The 17347-nt window shown below is 39.2% G+C and overlaps 4 protein-coding genes across 8 annotated transcripts in view; 2 read left to right on the forward strand and 2 right to left on the reverse strand.

Annotated features, from left to right (window-relative positions):
* The window catches only part of nr2c2ap (nuclear receptor 2C2-associated protein), a 24557-nt gene extending 19313 nt beyond the window's left edge, over positions 1-5244 (forward strand). The window contains exons 3-5 of the mRNA XM_019270829.2: positions 3785-3890; positions 4021-4088; positions 4717-5244. Of these exons, the coding sequence (XP_019126374.1) occupies positions 3785-3890; positions 4021-4088; positions 4717-4839 (297 nt within the window). The 3' untranslated portion in view covers positions 4840-5244. The remainder of the gene's footprint in view (positions 1-3784; positions 3891-4020; positions 4089-4716) is intronic.
* rfxank (regulatory factor X-associated ankyrin-containing protein) lies at positions 5157-7575 on the reverse strand. 3 transcript variants are annotated; one of them, XM_027290415.1, is made up of 10 exons: positions 7435-7575; positions 6926-6975; positions 6698-6802; positions 6483-6584; positions 6323-6388; positions 6115-6215; positions 5888-6013; positions 5717-5783; positions 5551-5631; positions 5157-5445 (listed from the first exon to the last, which is right to left on the reverse strand). In XM_027290415.1, the coding sequence occupies exons 1-10, from the start codon at positions 7437-7439 to the stop codon at positions 5393-5395; spliced, it is 756 nt and encodes a 251-aa protein (XP_027146216.1). In that variant the 5' UTR covers positions 7440-7575; the 3' UTR covers positions 5157-5392. The 3 variants fall into 3 exon arrangements, with proteins under 3 accessions (XP_027146216.1, XP_010728918.1, XP_027146217.1); XM_010730616.3 differs by lacking the exon at positions 7435-7575 and adding an exon at positions 7064-7207; XM_027290416.1 differs by lacking the exon at positions 7435-7575 and adding an exon at positions 7064-7207 and having other exon boundaries at positions 6913-6975.
* Positions 7253-11221, forward strand: borcs8 (BLOC-1 related complex subunit 8). Of its 3 annotated transcripts, XM_027290417.1 has the most exons (6): positions 7253-7394; positions 7585-7697; positions 8650-8714; positions 8805-8912; positions 9610-9701; positions 11088-11221. In XM_027290417.1, exons 1-5 carry the CDS (start codon positions 7358-7360, stop codon positions 9677-9679), a joined length of 393 nt encoding a protein of 130 aa, XP_027146218.1. In that variant the 5' UTR covers positions 7253-7357; the 3' UTR covers positions 9680-9701; positions 11088-11221. The 3 variants fall into 3 exon arrangements, with proteins under 3 accessions (XP_027146218.1, XP_027146219.1, XP_027146220.1); XM_027290418.1 differs by lacking the exon at positions 11088-11221 and having other exon boundaries at positions 9596-9701; XM_027290419.1 differs by lacking the exons at positions 9610-9701; positions 11088-11221 and having other exon boundaries at positions 8805-8916.
* On the reverse strand, positions 9708-14038 carry tmem221 (transmembrane protein 221). Its single transcript, XM_027290239.1, has 3 exons — positions 13321-14038; positions 11709-11842; positions 9708-10880 (listed from the first exon to the last, which is right to left on the reverse strand). Exons 1-3 carry the CDS (start codon positions 13635-13637, stop codon positions 10336-10338), a joined length of 996 nt encoding a protein of 331 aa, XP_027146040.1. The 5' UTR covers positions 13638-14038; the 3' UTR covers positions 9708-10335.
* Between the last annotated feature and the right edge of the window lie 3309 nt (positions 14039-17347).

The raw sequence follows: 17347 nt of genomic DNA on the forward strand, positions 1-17347 counted from the left end.
CCTCCTCCCCTCTCCGCAGAAGCTCCTCCTCCTCCCCTCCTCCTCCCTGTTCTCTCAATAAGGAGAGGTGTGCAGAACCATCGTCGGAGATCACTCAACACAATTTACTGTTGTTGTGTGTTTCATGTCACCGGTTCTTGAAAGCTGCTGTGGGGCAAATGTATTGGATCTCCTAAATACTTGGTGTCAGATGAAGCAGAAAACCTGTACGTAACAGATTCTTTAACTTTTATCACATGCTGCTCTCAGAGGAATTATGATAATCACGTGTACCACTATGAGAAGCTGAATCAGGCTCCTAACAGTCCTCTATAGTGGCGGATGCACAGTAACAACACTGTCTCAGGCAACCGAACCTGATGCACTTTTTCTGATTACCACCCATTTTCTGTCTACATTTTCGTTTTTGTTACACCGTGGATGGAACAGAAGAGAAAAGGCGAAAGGATGAAAATGAAAACCTGTGTGGAGTTGAGCGAGAAAGTGAGTGAGTAAAAACCACACAGAGAAACAGACTCAAGCGCAACACAACAGAATAAAAAAGTGAAGGCTGCATATATAAAAGCAGTAACTCACTCGCCTACTCCATAACTGGAGAAATAATGCTGGTTTGGTTGGGGTGTCCACAGTGCAAAACAAAGCCATCCACCCACATAAAGCTCCATAAAGAGAGGAATTATAAAAAGAATCACATTCGTATAATTATGGACTCACCTGTTTAGAACCTGTTTGTTCAGCAACTACAAAGTGGTTTTAGTTCTTTCACGCTTTGTTTTGATTTTACGGCTCACTACTGATTCAATCTTTCAATCGTCACCCTTGGTTTCCAGAGGCATAAGCCAGTGATACATAATACTACCGTATAACATCAGACGACATATAGCAAGCAACGGTGAAACATACAGAAGCTAAAGAACAAGATATTGAACTAAGAGTAAGGTGCAGACTAAAACAAAGCTAAAGAATGTGCATAAAAAATTAAATAAAACATGATGAATGGAATGTAATTGGACTCCAGTGTTTGCTGAATCTGAAATAAGAACATTTAACAAACTAAACATGGTACACAACAAAATTACTCGATAGTTTACTGGCACTGTGGTGTTTACGTTGTTGCGTTCAAGTGCTTAAAAATCACTAAGTACAGGTTTCATGATTGGATATCAATATCAATGAAAGGCGTCCCCACATTTCTACATACAAAAGCTTGATTAAACAGGGCAGTGCTGAGAGGACTATTCAATATCTTCTTTACAATTTTTATTTTGCATGACTCATTTGCCAAAATACATTGTTACAGAGAAAAACTCTGTAAAAATAGTTCAACCAACTCTGAGCAATAAGAACAGGAATTATCAGTCCATTGGTAAAAGAAATCGTTTTGAAGCCCGGCATCAAGTGTGTGCAGATTAAAATAGGAACGGTTCTGTTTTCAGTGTCAGGGCATAATAACACCTCTAACAAGCTGCAAACAGGTGTGCTGGCGTTAGCGATAGAAACAGAAGTTTTTCCTAGGGTTAGCCAACTATTGGAAATGGAATAAGATGATCATACTGTGGAAACTGCAAAGCACAGCGCTCAGTCCCATGCCCTGAAGTAAAAGACATGTTCCCGAAATATTCAGAGCCCAATTACAAGCACCGCTGTGGTTCAATAATGATCGAGAGTCACTTACACTGTGTCTGGATATTTAGGGGAAAAAATGATTTACAAAAGAATTCACGATCCTGTTAACGCAACAGGGGGTGGAGACATCCGACTAAATGTAGTTTTAAGTCATTAAATACATTAAAATGTGAATGTTAAAGGTGTTCCTGTTAAAATCGCTGTTAGTGAAGGAAAGAAGAAAAATATCAACATATGAGAACCCTAAAATTTTTAGCAGTATGTACTCATAAATACATACATGTAAAAGTAAATTTTCCCAATCAGAGAACCACAGAATTAGGTTGGCAAGTAAATGGTGGTGCAGCAAATGGTGGTGCTGTGGGTTAGCACTGTCCGCTTCACAGCAAAAAGGTTGCGGTTCGAACCGCGGCTGGGTCTTTCTGTGTGGATTTTCCCTACACCTTCTCTCCAGGTACTTCGACCACAGTCAAAAGACATGCAATTTTGGGGGGGATTAGGTGACTCTAAATTGGTTGTATGGAAAATGATGTCTTGGAAAAATCACACACATATAGGCCATTCGGGTGGGGTTGAACGAGTCGTTTTTTTTGAGCTACACCGGCCTGTGGACACATATGTCAGAATTTGATTTATTTTAAATTATATTAAAAAGTAAAAGCGAAGTAACACTGGGACGCTTATTAGGGTTGGGGTTTAAAATTCTGAGACTCCTGGATATAATATGTAGATTGTAGATGCTGTTGCAATAATCATACCGCATATGAAAATTAAAAAAGAATGAAAGTTTTAATCTCATAGTTTTTTTAAACAGATGGCAGAAAGTGTTAAGGTTTTCTTACATTGACATTGTTTTGGTTATTTCACGATGGACTTTTTAACATAAAAGTAAAAAAAAAAGTAAGTAGAAAGATTCAGGGGCACGTGCAGCGCCCTGGGCGGCCGCCCACAATTGCCCATAGCTAGGACGCGGCCCTGGGACACATGAGATAAAGTAGTGTTTTTCAAGCACTGCCAGCAAGCACAAATCAGAAACAGTGTCTTTGAAGTCTTTGAATTCCAAGTGAAACAACATTTCAAATTCCTATTTAACATTTTTCTAAAAATCTCTAAATGCTGCCTCGAAATGATCATGCCTTGTAAGGACATCACCTCATCATGACTTTATCATAAAGAAGAAGAAGAGATACTTGTATTATTCCCTTGAAGGTAAATTCTTTTTTCACTCAGTTTTACATATATTTTAACCCGAAATACACACACACATGATCATGTACACATGGTTCACATGCAAATGTGGAGAGAGATGGAGGAGTGATGGACAGCCACCCAGAGCAGCGCCCTTTTGAATCAGCCACCCTCCAGTTTCCAAGCCAAGTCTCTATGGACTGAGCTACTGCAATTCATATGTGGCATGGAGGAGATTAAAAACAACAACAACAACAAATATACTCAAATCAATCAATCGTTAAACTTATTAAACATATTTATTTATATAACATCTTTCAAACAGATAAGATGCAAAGTGCTTTGACATAGAAAAAGAGACTAATACACAGCAAGACAACCAAAAGTTAACTGAATAATACAAAAAGAAAAGATAATAGTAGTCAAGTTAAAATCATAAAAGATAGTACAAGTAATAGTAGTAAAATTATCACACCCTGTACAAATCAATTTATTATACTAAAGTAGTAAAATATTGATTTTAAAAAGATCAAATAAAAAAACTGATAATAAGTATAATACTACCTAAAAGCCAGTCAGAATAGACGTGTTTTTAGTTGGAGAGCAGCATCACCAAATGTTTCTGTTCTGCTTTGGAGAACAGCAAAAAGGAGAACCTGAGCGGCCTTCCTCGTTCATAAACCAAAAGTATTCGTGAGAAGTAGTCTGGTGCAAGGTCATGTAGTACTTTTATAAACTAATAAAATATTTTCTTAATCAATACAATAGAGATAACCAGTGTAAAGAGTTTAAAATAGGCAATATGTGTGTGTTCCTTTTGGTCTTAGTCAGCACTTGTGTATCAGATTTTTTGATTTGATTATAGTTATAGAAGCATGCATGAGTCTCTCTGAGAAAGTAAAACTTCCCACTGACACTCGGGTGTGATACTGTTAATGTCACAGTGGATGATTATAAATGTCTTTGACAGGGTGAATATCAGTGGGTGTTTCTGGAGTTCCCCCAGTCTGTCAAGGTGTCAGAGTTAAAGGTCCAGTTCCAGGGAGGCTTCTCTGCAAAAACATGCAGATTAGAAGGTAAAACCCAGAGGCTGCATTTTCCAACTGTAACCATCATCCTCATGTGATCATCCACCAGCTTCAACATTTTGGTGCTTCCCATTGCAAACAAGATATTAAGTGTGTTTTATGTTTGTCCGTTCCGCAGGTTGCCCAAAAGGTGGGGACTTTACGGTGATCAGCCATTTATATCCAGAAGACGACAACTCTCTTCAGATATCCTTCAGTGTTACTGCAGCAAATGATTGATAACAGGGTCAATAGTGCTCCATAGACCATCCCTGTGAAGTATTTATTTATTTCAACGCAAAATGTGGAAGAAAGAATTAAATAAATATCTTATATTATTTACCACTGTCTAAATTCATTAAATGAATTAATTAGATTAGGCCCAGTGAATGGAAAATGTACATTTAAAAAAGATAAGAGTAGACTTATTCAGATGCAAACTGAGTTAGTCTACCAGTGACAAATAGTGATATATGCAATCAATTTAAGCTGTAAACTATTTTGATTTTTATTTGATTGCTTGACAACTCTAATTACAACTAACGATGTGTGAAATAAATTATATTTAAGCCGAACCACTGAGATAAATATTGGTTTTATCTCAGCTGATTTTTTCTAACAGATAGTTAAATAATAATAAAGGAATTCTGCTTTAATTTATAAAGTTAAAATCTACAGAAGAATTTGGCTGAAGCGGCTCAGCTGTACCTGTCACTCCAGGAACACAGTGTGTTTCCTGTTGGTGATCTAGATGGTTCATAATAAGTATCAGACAATATTTTCCTGGCCATGCTTTTCATTAGCTCGCTTATCTTGTTCTTAACTCCACACCCACAGCTTTCCCATACAGGAGGCCCCTGCAGTGGACAAAGTAAAAATAATGTTTGAGAATAGTGCTGACTTTTTTGGAAGAATTATTGTTTATTCCTTGGACGTCCTGGGGGAAAAAGCCTCCTGACCGGTTTTTAAAATCCTCTCATGAGAGAGGAAATGACCCCCCGAGTCAAGTATAGGATGCAGGATGGTGTGGTGGCACTTGGGAAACATGTCATCTGTGCTGCCACCTCATGAACCGATCTAAATGTGGCCTTTTTTGGTATGGACGGTTTCAAGGATCTGTCAGGCCATCTTACCCCTTCTCACTCAAACCCAGAAGGCTTGACATGAAGTCCGGATCTAAGTTATAATTGCAGATTTAATGGATTTATTATCATGCTCTCTGTACTTATTTTGTGCCTTTTGAGTTAAAGCGCCATTCCAGCTGAACACACAGTATAAAAATACATTTTTATTAAAACTTGTTTACAGTCTCTAATGCACACAAAGCTATGTATCCAAATGGAATAAACAGTTTGTAAAATAACGAATGCTGTTTGATCGGTGTAAGTGTCTCTGTACTGGTCTGTTACATTGACTTGTTATTGTGTCATCTCAACGCCAGTGATGGCTGGTTGTAGATCTGAGATCCACAGTGTCCGACTGTCTCATCCATTTGTTCATTTCAACTAGTGTCATGTTGGCGGCTTGTAGAGTTTCAGAATATGGCCCTCCAACACTTTCTGAACTAGAAAACAAAAGAAATTAAAATGTTAATTCAGAAAAAACACTTTTTACAATCGCCTGTTTATAAAAAGAAAACATTTATCAGGTAGAAAAAGACAATACATACTCTTTTTGTGTCCGAGGGCAACAGCTAAGGCCATTGGACTGTAGCCAGAGTCAGACTCAATGGTCATGTCTGCCCCGTTCGCTGCAAGAGAGTGCAGAAATGACAATTAATAAAACAGAATTCACTAGAATTTATAATAACTTTACATTATAGAAATACAATGTACCTAAGAGTGCCTCTACACATTTGATGTGGTTCCCTCGCACAGCATAAAGAAGAGGAGTCCCACCGTTCTGGTAAAATACCAAAAATGTTCAAAAATGTCATGTTAGTTATATTGCAACGCCTTTCCGTAACTAATAAATATTCTAAATTGGTGATGATAGTCATTATATACCCAGTCATAAGTGTTAATGTCTACTCCGTGTCTGAGAAGAGACTCAACAATGTCCACATAACCTCCAGAGCTGGCCAGCGTCAAGGCACTTTCTCGCTCCCTCGCGATTGCATTGGGGTCTGCACCCTAAAAACAAACAAAAAAAAAAATCCCACAAACATCTGTGAGACGGTACACTTTGTCTTAATAGCAGAGTCTTTCCGGATAGCAGCCAGCTTATTTCTAACCTTCTCCAAGAGATAATCCACCACTGCTTTCTCTCCAAACGCCGCTGCCCACATGAGAGGTGTGAAGCCCCGTTCATCCTGTCTGCTGAGCAAAGAGCTGTCTGCAAAATAAAAAAATAAAAAAAACAGGTCACAGCTCGTCAGGAGGAGTTGTGTACAATTCGCGTTGTATTGTTTTGTGTCCGGCTCTGACATCCAGATTCCTCACCTTTACACAGGTGAGCAGCCACTTGTGTGACATCGCCTTGAGCTGCCAGCTGGTGTATGGACAGAGCTGATGGAAACAAAAAAAAAAGTTTTAATAACCTCATATGTTTAAAGACAATAAAAGAAATATCACAATAGTGTCTGACACACCATGTACTTACAGTCTAATGTTGCCGGGCGTACTGTAACCTCATTCCCACGCTGCTTGTTGGTCAGAGTGGTGGAGTGTTTAAACAAACCCTCTTCATCCACATCCATGTTCTCTGGAGACACAGGCCAAAATCAGATGAACCACAACGAGATAGCCACACACAGAAAAACAAAAACAAAAAAAAAAAGATGCATGATGTCAAGAAAACATAAGAAGCACAGGTACCATTGGACCTCTCATCTCTGGGCTCGGAGGGACAAACATCAGCGTTAGATGACTGAATATTTTGGCCATCTGCAAACTCTTCATCACCTCCTGCTTCCATGATGACTGCAATATAAAAAAAAACAACAAAAACAAACAAACAAGACATCAAACTAGTAAATAACGTGATACTGACACCAAGAAAAAAAAAAGTAGCTAAAATAAATTAGTTTTACATTGTGCACTCACCACATCCAGCCTCACTGTCTAAATCGCGTCTAAACTTCCTTTTGGGGAAACTGAAAGTAAAATTATTTAAAAAAAAAAATCACACGACGGGTCTTTGAACTGTGCCATCATCCAAGTGCACCGAGACACATTACTCACCGCTCAGCTGACGAGCCATTCAATCAATCAACTCTTTTTAAACGAAAGTAGCTGAAGGCACGTTTTGATTTAACCTTTTTGAGGGAAAGCTGGTGCTTTTTTCTTTTTTTCTTCTTCTTCTTCTTCCTCCTCTCACCAATAATCGTGTTTTCTGTCCGGAATATTATCGTGTGGCACATGACAACAACAAAAAAAATACGGAAGAGGCGAGAATCAGCTGACACGAGCCGCCCTCCAGCTGCTGCAGCTGCTTTGTTGTTGTTGTTGTTACTTTAACCAGCTCTTGTTATTATTATGGAGGACCAGGAGATGCAGCTGAAAGTCAGACGAGGTAATAAACATCCGTTCATGTTAATCAGCACATGACTTACCTCATTGTTGCCCCGGCAACGCCTGCAGCTAGGCTAGTTAGCAGCTAGTTAGCCGCGTATGCTACTTGTGTTTTCGTTAACCGTTTCCTCCATTTTGTGTCTTTTTCCTCTGTGTCCTGTTCATCTACGTGTGCCTCTCTGACACCGCAGTGACTGACAAATTCACGGAGAGCATGTACGTGCTGGCTAACGAGCCGTCGGTGGCTCTGTACAGGCTGCAGGAGCACGTCAGGAGGTCTCTGCCTGAACTGGTGCAACACAAGGTAACTCACCCTGCTGCTGCTGCTGCTGCTGCTGCTGTTGTTGTTGTTGTTGTTGTTGTTGTTGTTGTTGTTGTTGTTGTTAGGTTACCCTGAGATAAATATACACAACAATGAGGACATTATAGGGAATTCAAACTTCAAAAACGACTTCATACAGTAGTGTTGCACTAACTTCACCTGTAGGGATATAACGATACACTCGATTCGAGTCACGATTTTTTTGTTCACGATACGATTTTTTCACGATTATTGATTTTTTTTAAATCAAAATGAGCTACAGACAAATTATGACCAAATAAAATTATCTTTTTATTTGTAGGAAAAAAATCTCTCTTTACAGAAACTCCCATATGGAAGCCCTAAAAGGCCATACATACATAAATTTTATTCCACCCATTTTCCCGTGATACTCGTTATCACGGGAAAATGGGTGGAATAAAATCCGTTTTCCCGTGATAACGAGATAATTAATTTGAGATCTTGAGAAAACAAAACAATAGTCTAGTGTATTAAATCAAGTGCGCCCGTATTACAGAATGTATGGCAAATGCATGCAGTCCATGATACGGAGCGAGCAAACCTATTACGCCACTGTAAAATCCCTTTGATCCATAATTTCTGACAAAGGTTGATACACTTGATCTCAGGACTGGAGTGAGGATTAGCCAAGGTGTATCAACTTTTGTCAGAAATTATAGATCAAAGGGATTTTATTACTACTCTCTGACATCTGTTCAGCATTTGTACTTGTTGAAGTTATCCACTTTAAAATCAGAAGGCATAACATCAGCTGTAGAGATCATGTCTTTCTGTGTTTGATGATAATATAATATGTGCTTTGCTCTCAGATGTTCTGGACAGCCATTCAGTTATGGACTCTAATTAAACACTGCTACTGTAATGTATTTATACTTTCTCCTGAATACTTCCCGTTCTGTCTTCTCTCACACAGACAGACATGCAGAGCTGGGAGGAGCAGAGTCAAGGAGCCATCTACACTGTAGAGTATGCATGCAGGTGAGAAGAAGCAGAATACCTACTGTACATATTTCCAGAATCCTGCTGTCATAACTGTTAACCCCTTTATTGATCTGTTTGTTTTTGCAGTGCAGTGAAGAGCATGACGAACAGCAGCATGTATTTCAAAAACATTGACGGCCTCCTCCGTCAAGCCATCAGCATGAAGGAACAGATAAGCACCTCTCAAGGAAGAAGGTAGGAGGCAGCAGTGAGATTATAATCATACACTAACATATCAATATAAGGCCATCGGACACTGATTAATCTGTTTGTTGTTGCTTTTATTATTCATCAGACAGGAGCATCACTGTTCTGGTGTTTGCCTCTTTACTGTGCTTTGTTGGGACTAATGTCTAGAAAGCAATAAAAGGCAACAAAAGATGTAAATTTAGACGCATGCCATTCGTTTTCAGTCAACTCAAAATATAATCCTTCTAGCATTATAGTGACTGTCACACAAATTTGGAAACTGTTATGTCAACATATAATATCGCCCACCTATAAAAATTTCATATTTTCTTGAATCTCTTTGAATAATTGATTTATTTTAAAGGACAATGAGGTAAATCAGTGACACAGCGTCTGGAGTTTTATACTGTTTGTATTCATTCTTAGCTCCACACCATACCTTTGTTCATGTATAACCTTTGTTTCCATTTGTTTGATTTAATCCATACCTATAATTTGTATCAGTTAATATTTTTGACATCAGCTAATCCAACTTTTTCCTTTTTTAAGTTTCTACTAATTGATTCCCCCATTAACTGCAAAATATTGATCAGGCCTGTTCTGAACTCTTTGTAGTTAATGGGAGCTTCGTGTTTTCTGTTTTATTTGTTTATTATTTATTTATTCATTTATTTTTTTGTTTCCCACTGACAACTGCATGAAGCTTAAGTGATGTGACCCCCTCTCCCAGTCCCCTTGTCCCTGCTCCACATGCCCCATCCACTTCCTCATGACCTCTGTACAGAGGTGTCCAAGGTTAGTAATCCCTCCGGGCATGACTAATCACATTCAGGCCTGTGTTTTCATATCATATGAAATGTGCATTTAAATGATATAAGGGTGACAGGTTTTGTAAACATTATTTTAATTCCTTATTTAGGTGTCAAAAAGCATCCTACATGTAATCTGAATGTGTCTTTCTCAAATTAATTAACTTAAAGTTGATACGAAATCATTTTGAACAATATCTAACAAAACGCATCTGCACATTGTGCACAAATATTTGGCAGAAAGCCACCACATACATCGGAATGAAGTATTTACATTATAACAATGAAAGCTAGAAATTTGCCAGATTGATCCTTGGGCAACATTGGTGTGTAAAATGAGATTTGAATCAAGTTCATTCATGCAAAACACTACAAATTCTACAAAGGTTGTCCTCAATATGTTCAAATTAATTTAAAAATGCTTTAAAATGTGAACAAGAGAGATCAGTTGATGAAGGTAAAGTATGTTTTTTTCAATCCTATGCTGACTGTAATCAGTCAGGATAAACATGCCGAGTGTAAAAAGGTACAAATTGACAGTTCTACATCTGTTTGAGATGACACATGTGTTAGCAGTCCGCAAATCAGCGTCTTTAACCACGAGCGCCGCTTCCTTCATGTCACACAAGAGTAGAGTCTTTTGCGGTAATCCCTGACTTGCGTGCAAGGACGCTCCTCATCTCATTGTTGACCCCATTCCAGGGTTTAGCCTGGGTCTGCAGTAAACCAGATTCAGTGGAGAGGGTCCTGTGCATTCGGGGACAACTCCCGCCACTGCTGTAGCCGTCTTTATCGCTAGAGTGGCCCTGGGAACCTCCAGCAGGAGAGTACTGCTCCTGCTGGTACTGTTCTCGCTGTCTCGGGTTACTGCAGGGAGGGTAGGAGGAGATGGGATGCTGGAGGTGAGACTGGGTGCGGTGCATCCGTGGTTTGTCCGTGCCAATTTTGAGCTCGCAGGCTCGGGAGAGAGGCGTGCCGCCGCTCCCGTGGTCATTCTGGTAGAGGGTGTCGAGGTGGTCGCCGCGATAGTGCTTGGCACTACAGGAAGCTTTGACCAGAGAGTGGATCACCACGACCAATAGGATTAAGATCCCAGAGGAGAGTACGCAAGCACTTGCGATGCCTGTCTCCACCTCAAATATCAAGAGCATAAAAATGGACATAGCTGCCAAGGAAAAGAAACAGAGAGATTATATAAACAGGAACATTAGGTGACCAGCAGAGCAGAAACCTTATTTGCTGCTAGTTTTTGCTTAATTTTTTATTTTCACCTTACATTTTTCACACCACAGCAACTTGAATGCTTTACAGAACTGTATTTAATTGAAACGTCATATAAAGGCTGGCTGAGCTGTCCTATGTTTATCCCCAGGAAAAGGACTATGGATTCGGGCATGCTAAAGGAAGGGGGAGAAAAGCACAGCTCTGGGATGTGACGTGACTTCCTGAGATGGCCGTATTGCTTCTACACTCCCCTGCTCTGCTACCCCTTGATTGGGGCTGAAGGGAGTAAAGGGGGGGTCATAGGGGTGACAGCTTCTCATCACAATGGAGCGGCTGCCTCCAGTGACCCCCTCAGTACAAGTCGCTCAGTGGAACAGTGCGCCACAGCGCTGCCAGGTTCAGCATTAAAAACACTTAAGTCATGGACGCTGCTCAAAGAATGCATTGTTCTGTTGGACTGGCTGGACGGAACAGAGAGAAAGCAGCCGTGCTGGTTTTGCCACTGCACTGCGAATGTTTTGGACACAAGTTTTTGTGAGTTTGTTGTTCAAGACTAAAGACTAAAAAAAAAAGTACCCTGCATGCTAATTATTAACACATAAACAAAGAAAACATTCAAATGTGTGCTAGAAGGCAACAACAGGTGTTGGTCTGACCTGTTTCAGGATTAAATATCTGTGCCAGATTAGCCGTGTTCTTAAAGAGAAAATCCAGAATCTTGCAAAATAAGAAAATCTGATTTTTAATTTTTAATTTTTTTTTCTCTTACCTGCCAAATAGACAGAAACCCCCAGGCAGAACAGTCCAATAGCCACATGTCGTACAGCTCTGCTATCCAAAAGAAACCAGTCTGCTCTGTGAAACACAAATGTCATATGTTCAATGTAATGCCTCAGACATGTTTACACATTAACACTGCTATTGTAGTTTTCTGATCTGTGCATAAATGAAGAGTTTTATGCAACATAATTTCTGTGTTGACAAGTTTCTTGTGTACCTTTTTTTTTTTTTTTTTTTAATCAATCAAACTTTTCTTTTTTTTATTTCTGCCCTGACAAGTTTGTGCATAACAACTGTGAGTCCTGAAAAACTTTATTATTTGGATGTGTTTTAAATGCCAGATATTTTGAGAAGCTCATTATTATTCACATTTTCTTGGAATGTCCCCTCTGTCCTGGGTGGCATGCTGTTGGATTTGTAAACCGACGTGGGAAAGGGCCAGCGACAGGCCATGTGCTGGGTGTATAATGAGGGGAAGGCTATTGTTTGGATGGGATTCATAGGGGTTGAGAGGTGGGGGTCGACCAACAACACTTGCAGTGCTGGCCTCTGCACTTTGACACAACAACGAAGGCCCTTTTCTGCTTCTGAAACTACGTTTTCTTATAATGAATCTTAAAATGGACACCAGGATCCGCTGTGGTTAACAGAATAATTAAAAAAGATTGTGTGGGCTCAGGCAGACATGCATGCTAAACTGATTAAATGTTATTTGCCACTTTTAGCAACAGCATACACTGACTGTGTGACCATAAAATAGGAACATATGTAGGATGTAATGCAATGCAGTATCATAACTTTAGAATAATTGTGTTTTTGGCATTAGGTGATATGGATTAATCCATTCAGGACTGTTATTTGAGGCTGTTGGTGTTGGTGGTGGTGTTTACTCTGTCTAATATTGTAAGTTATCATATTATTTTGGTTTTCTCATTTAAATATGCATACAAACACAAACACCCTGAACTACAGGCTCAAAAACAGATTAAAGTTGAATTAACATCCCTCAACAACTGTTCAAAATAAAGGTCGCCCCATTTTTTTTAAAGGGTGGTGGTGTTGGTTTGCATTATGTGGTAAAGTTTAATGGCTGGGAAGTGAAATTATGCTTATGCTTATTGCTTGACAGTAGCCACAAGAGACAATAACAGGATGATAGTAAACGCTTAAATGTAGTTTAGTAAGTAAGTAGGACAACATGTAAAGTTTGTTAACATTAGTCACTTAAGCTACTGGTCATACCAGGCCAAGTAAGGCTGTAGCAGCAAAACTGCAAAATATATTGAACTAAATCAGAGTTTTATTGCTTATAAATAAAACTTTTTTTTATTTCTTAGAGAAATATTGTGTTATTTTTTCTTTTAGGAATTGTGTAGTCTCGCTTTAAATGTTACCTAACCGCATACGTGATGGCGTATTAATATTGTAATTAGTTGTAAGGCGCTCACAGGTGCGTTTAAACGTGACCCAGCCTATCAGAACTGACAGGGACTATTTTGTTTCTGAACAATATGGATCAATAAGAAACCGAGAGGGTTGTGGTAGGTTCAGGTGTTGTGTTTATAAAAAAAATAAAAAATAAATAAAGACAGGTGAGTTACATGCAGGTTAAATACCTCTCTGTATCCTGCTCTCCTCTGCAGACCTCTGTTGAAAAGTAGCTGTGGAGGAGACACACAACCACAGAGCTTAGATGAAGGGTGAGGGACAGGGCAGAGAGCACCGTGGACACGGGCAGCAGGACGGCCCAGATAGGAGCCGGAATGAGCGAGGAGGTGGAAGGTGGAGACTCCTTCACTGCCGTCTGTTGAGACTGGAGCTGGAAAATCAAAATGACCGATAAAACAGACATGATGGCCGATAAAATCCCCAGCAAAGACAGCACTATTAGAGAGCGCTGGCTGTACTTGAGCGTCATCTTTTTACTCTCCACGGAATAGTGTCCTCTTTCTTCTCCGGGCGATCCTAAACTCCCCAAAAGTGCGCTTGCATTGCAGCGTGTGTAGTAGACTATAAAAATGTTTTCAGCAGTCCTTTCGGGATGAATAGTTTCCTCCCCAGCATGGATTTTTCTTTTTTTTTCTTTTTTTGCCAGTAGTTTGCTTGTTGTGTTGGAGCGCCCCGCTGCACAGTCCGAGCATGTGATGTGCTTTAAATCCCCAGATTAAAAACTTCTGCTGCAACAATGGACTTTTTCTCTTGGATCCTCGGAAACAATGCGTTTGACGTGCTCCTGGGAGGAGAGGCAGAGCTCACCGACTAAACACAAAAACACCATGGCTGAACAAAGGACGTGAAAACAGTGCAGACCCACTTGCAACACTTGCACCCAATGTCTATTTTTTTTTTTTGTATGTTTTTTTTTTGTATGTGTGTGTGTGTGTGTGTGTGAAATGCACAAATAAATATTTAGAAAGCTTTTATGGCCTACCTCAAAGCAAAACCAGACCTCAAATATCTAAATATCTCCTTATGACAGTTGGCTATTAGATTAACCTACTTCTTATTCAGCAGTCTGGTATTCTCATAAAGTGATTATAGGATTATAATTGCACAGTTTAACAGTCCATGTGAATATTTCCTGTCTAACCCCCGAAAGAAATAAGCAAGAACAGACATGCATAGGGGCACAGAAAAAGTCCTGAAGTTGTCCCTTTGCAAACTGAAACCATGGCAGGTGTACATTACAGCTATCTTTTGAGGAATTTGCAGCAGCAGCAGCCACCTTAGCTAACCCCTCATTACAGAATACCCCTTTTATTCTTAGTCCAGCTCCTCCAGACTCTCCGAATCTAATTAACTTTTCTCTAGTTGCCGTGGAAACCTGCACAGTTTACCAGGGATTTTTATTTTACAATCGCCCAAACTGTCACTGATAGTTTTATTTTTTAGGTGGAACTTGCAATCCTGTAATAAAATAAGTCACGGCCCCATTTAATACAATAAACATTTTATATAATTGCTATATATACGCTTCACACATACCACTACTGGACAGCAAACACCAAGACATACTTAAGGACTCTGTTACAGGGGCCTTATTATTCTGTTAGAGGTTGGGGTTTGAAGTGTGTGTGTGTGTGTTTGTCTGCGTGTGTCTGTGAGGGGTAAAGGTATAACCCTTATTCTGTTGAGATGTAGATAAGACTGTAGCTATAAAGGTACACAATGTGAACAATTGCTCTCACACATGTACACTGACCAGGGAGGCTATTTCTGAATTCGACAGCCTCACCACATGCTCTAAAAGGGTCGAGGCTGATCTTGTCGAAAGCAGAAGTGAGAAGTTTCAGGAAAATGAAAAAAAAAAAAAATGGACTTGATACGGAAAGTTCTCAAATGCACCGTTGTCTCTCTCTATACTTTCTTCCTTATGGCTCTTGCCATATGTGTTTACCAGTAATATTTACTAACTGTGATTGAAATATAACCGTCAGTCACCGGATTGATGGATCTCTCGCGGCGATTTAGAATAAATGCATGAAGAATACATTTGCTTAAACAGAACGGTGAGGAAATAAACCATTTCCCCTTGGCTGCAGATGATTAGCTTGCTGTATTTACAAGGTTTGCACTATTCTCTGTCGGATTGACGGTGCCCACGAAGGTGTATCCTCGAGGTAAAGGCTTTGCCAGGTCTGCAGGGATGTTGCTAACTATTGCATCAGAAGCACAGTTTGAGCCTCCTCTTGGGGGATCTCAAACTGTGTGTGTTTGCGCATACATAGCTGTATGTGTCTATCTATGTTTGTCTGCTTATATGTTTGTATATGTGTGTGTGTGTGTGTGAGAGAGAGTGAGTTGTTGTCCACACTTCCACAGATGATCCGTGCTAATAAATCCTCACTATATTATTTTTAGGAGTACATTGTGTCACATCCCAAAAATAGTCAATAATGCAGCTCATGCAGTGATTCAGTTATTACCTCTAAATATATCTATTAAGCTGACAGCATGTCTGTTTTCCATTAGTGTCTTCACTTTGCTTTTCTGAGCATTTTATTTCTATTTTTTTTCCCTTCACCTCTCTCACCCCATTCACTTACATCAGTGATACTAAGGGATGCCTCATAATCAGAACCTACACTCACATAGAAATGCTGCATATAATGTTTGTATTCCTGGTTAATATGTCTGTGTTTTTTTATTTTATATGCACAGTGGCTAAAGAATAACTCATGACTGTACAATATAATGCAATGTAACACAAATCTATTTGGAGATTTGTGTTATAATGTGTTGTAATCCTGTTATTCCAGTAATATTGTCCAACCCATGGGCCTGAATGTACAGCGTTGGGCAAAATTACAATTATAGTTTCAGTTCACAGCCTCATTTAGGATTCATTTTAATAACCAAATTAAACTGGAATGCATTTTGACTGACCTAATCATAGCAACAGCAGAATTTAGCCATGTTGTAAGGGAGAGGCAACTGTAACCGGATCATATACTGATGATACTGAGACACTAAACCTATAGATACAGTACATGATAATTAATCCAGAGGGATTCGGTGAATTGCTAAAGGGCACTTCAGCAGACAGTTTGCCAAAATACTTGAATCTTCCTCCTTCGGCTGAAGGACAGTGTATTGAAGCAGAAGGTCACCCTGATGTGCAAAGCTCTTTTATTGATACACTGCCACTTAGAGAGTTCATTATTTATTGAATAAAACTTAAGTGCAACAAGAATTATTGTTTATTCAGAGATCCAAAAAAGCACACATATACAGTAACATTAAATTGACTTTTTTTTTTCTTTTTCAGAACATGGTTGATGTTTTTAGATACGATGATAAGATGTTACAATTTGCTTTGTAACTATGCTAAAATTGCCATGTCATTTCTCTAGTTTCACACATACTGAGAGCATACAGAGTGCAGCTTTATAGCACCCTGAATTAGTATGGGATTTTTTATATAAGGTTAAAATATATATATATATTAATATCAATGCAAATTTCTATTAAAATCATGCAGCACCTCTGAAATGAAAGGTCATTTACACCCAATTTACACATTTAGAGAATGTGTCTGTAGGGTTAGGGTCCCCAACCCGAGGATTGAGACGCCTATATTAGATCAAGTGATGAGTCTAAGGGGTCATGAGGTTATTAGGAAGCAAGAAAAAACTCATATTTTTTGGCCTAAACATATTCAGGTCAAACTGTCTAAAAAAGTAAACCGTGCAAACTGTGACCCACGATGGGTCACACTTACTTCAGGCCTCTTCTGTGGCTACCCAAGTTCACACACATACTCTAAACATATTATACCCTGATCAGAGTCATGGTGTCTTTCATGTAATATGATCTAAACATTTTATAGTCTAATTTTATACATCATCCAAGTCATTTCTAGCTTTTAACAAACTGGAGACACAGCTGCTGATTTAAATTCCTCTTGAATAAGAGAGGGCTGAAGAAGTGGCATCGCTCACAACAACTGGTGGTAAACACATGTGTCACATGTGAGTATTTTAGTCTCACCACAGTCGTTAATAGTTCTTATGTGTTAATTTTATTTGAAAAACATTAAAACATTATTAGGAAACCAACAGTCATGCCAGTCTGAGAGGTTTTCAAAACATGGTCCTGGAACCTCCAGTGGTCCGAGACGGAGGTATA

Source organism: Larimichthys crocea, chromosome XVII (assembly GCF_000972845.2).
Source record: "Larimichthys crocea isolate SSNF chromosome XVII, L_crocea_2.0, whole genome shotgun sequence".
NCBI classification, from domain to species: Eukaryota; Metazoa; Chordata; class Actinopteri; family Sciaenidae; genus Larimichthys; species Larimichthys crocea.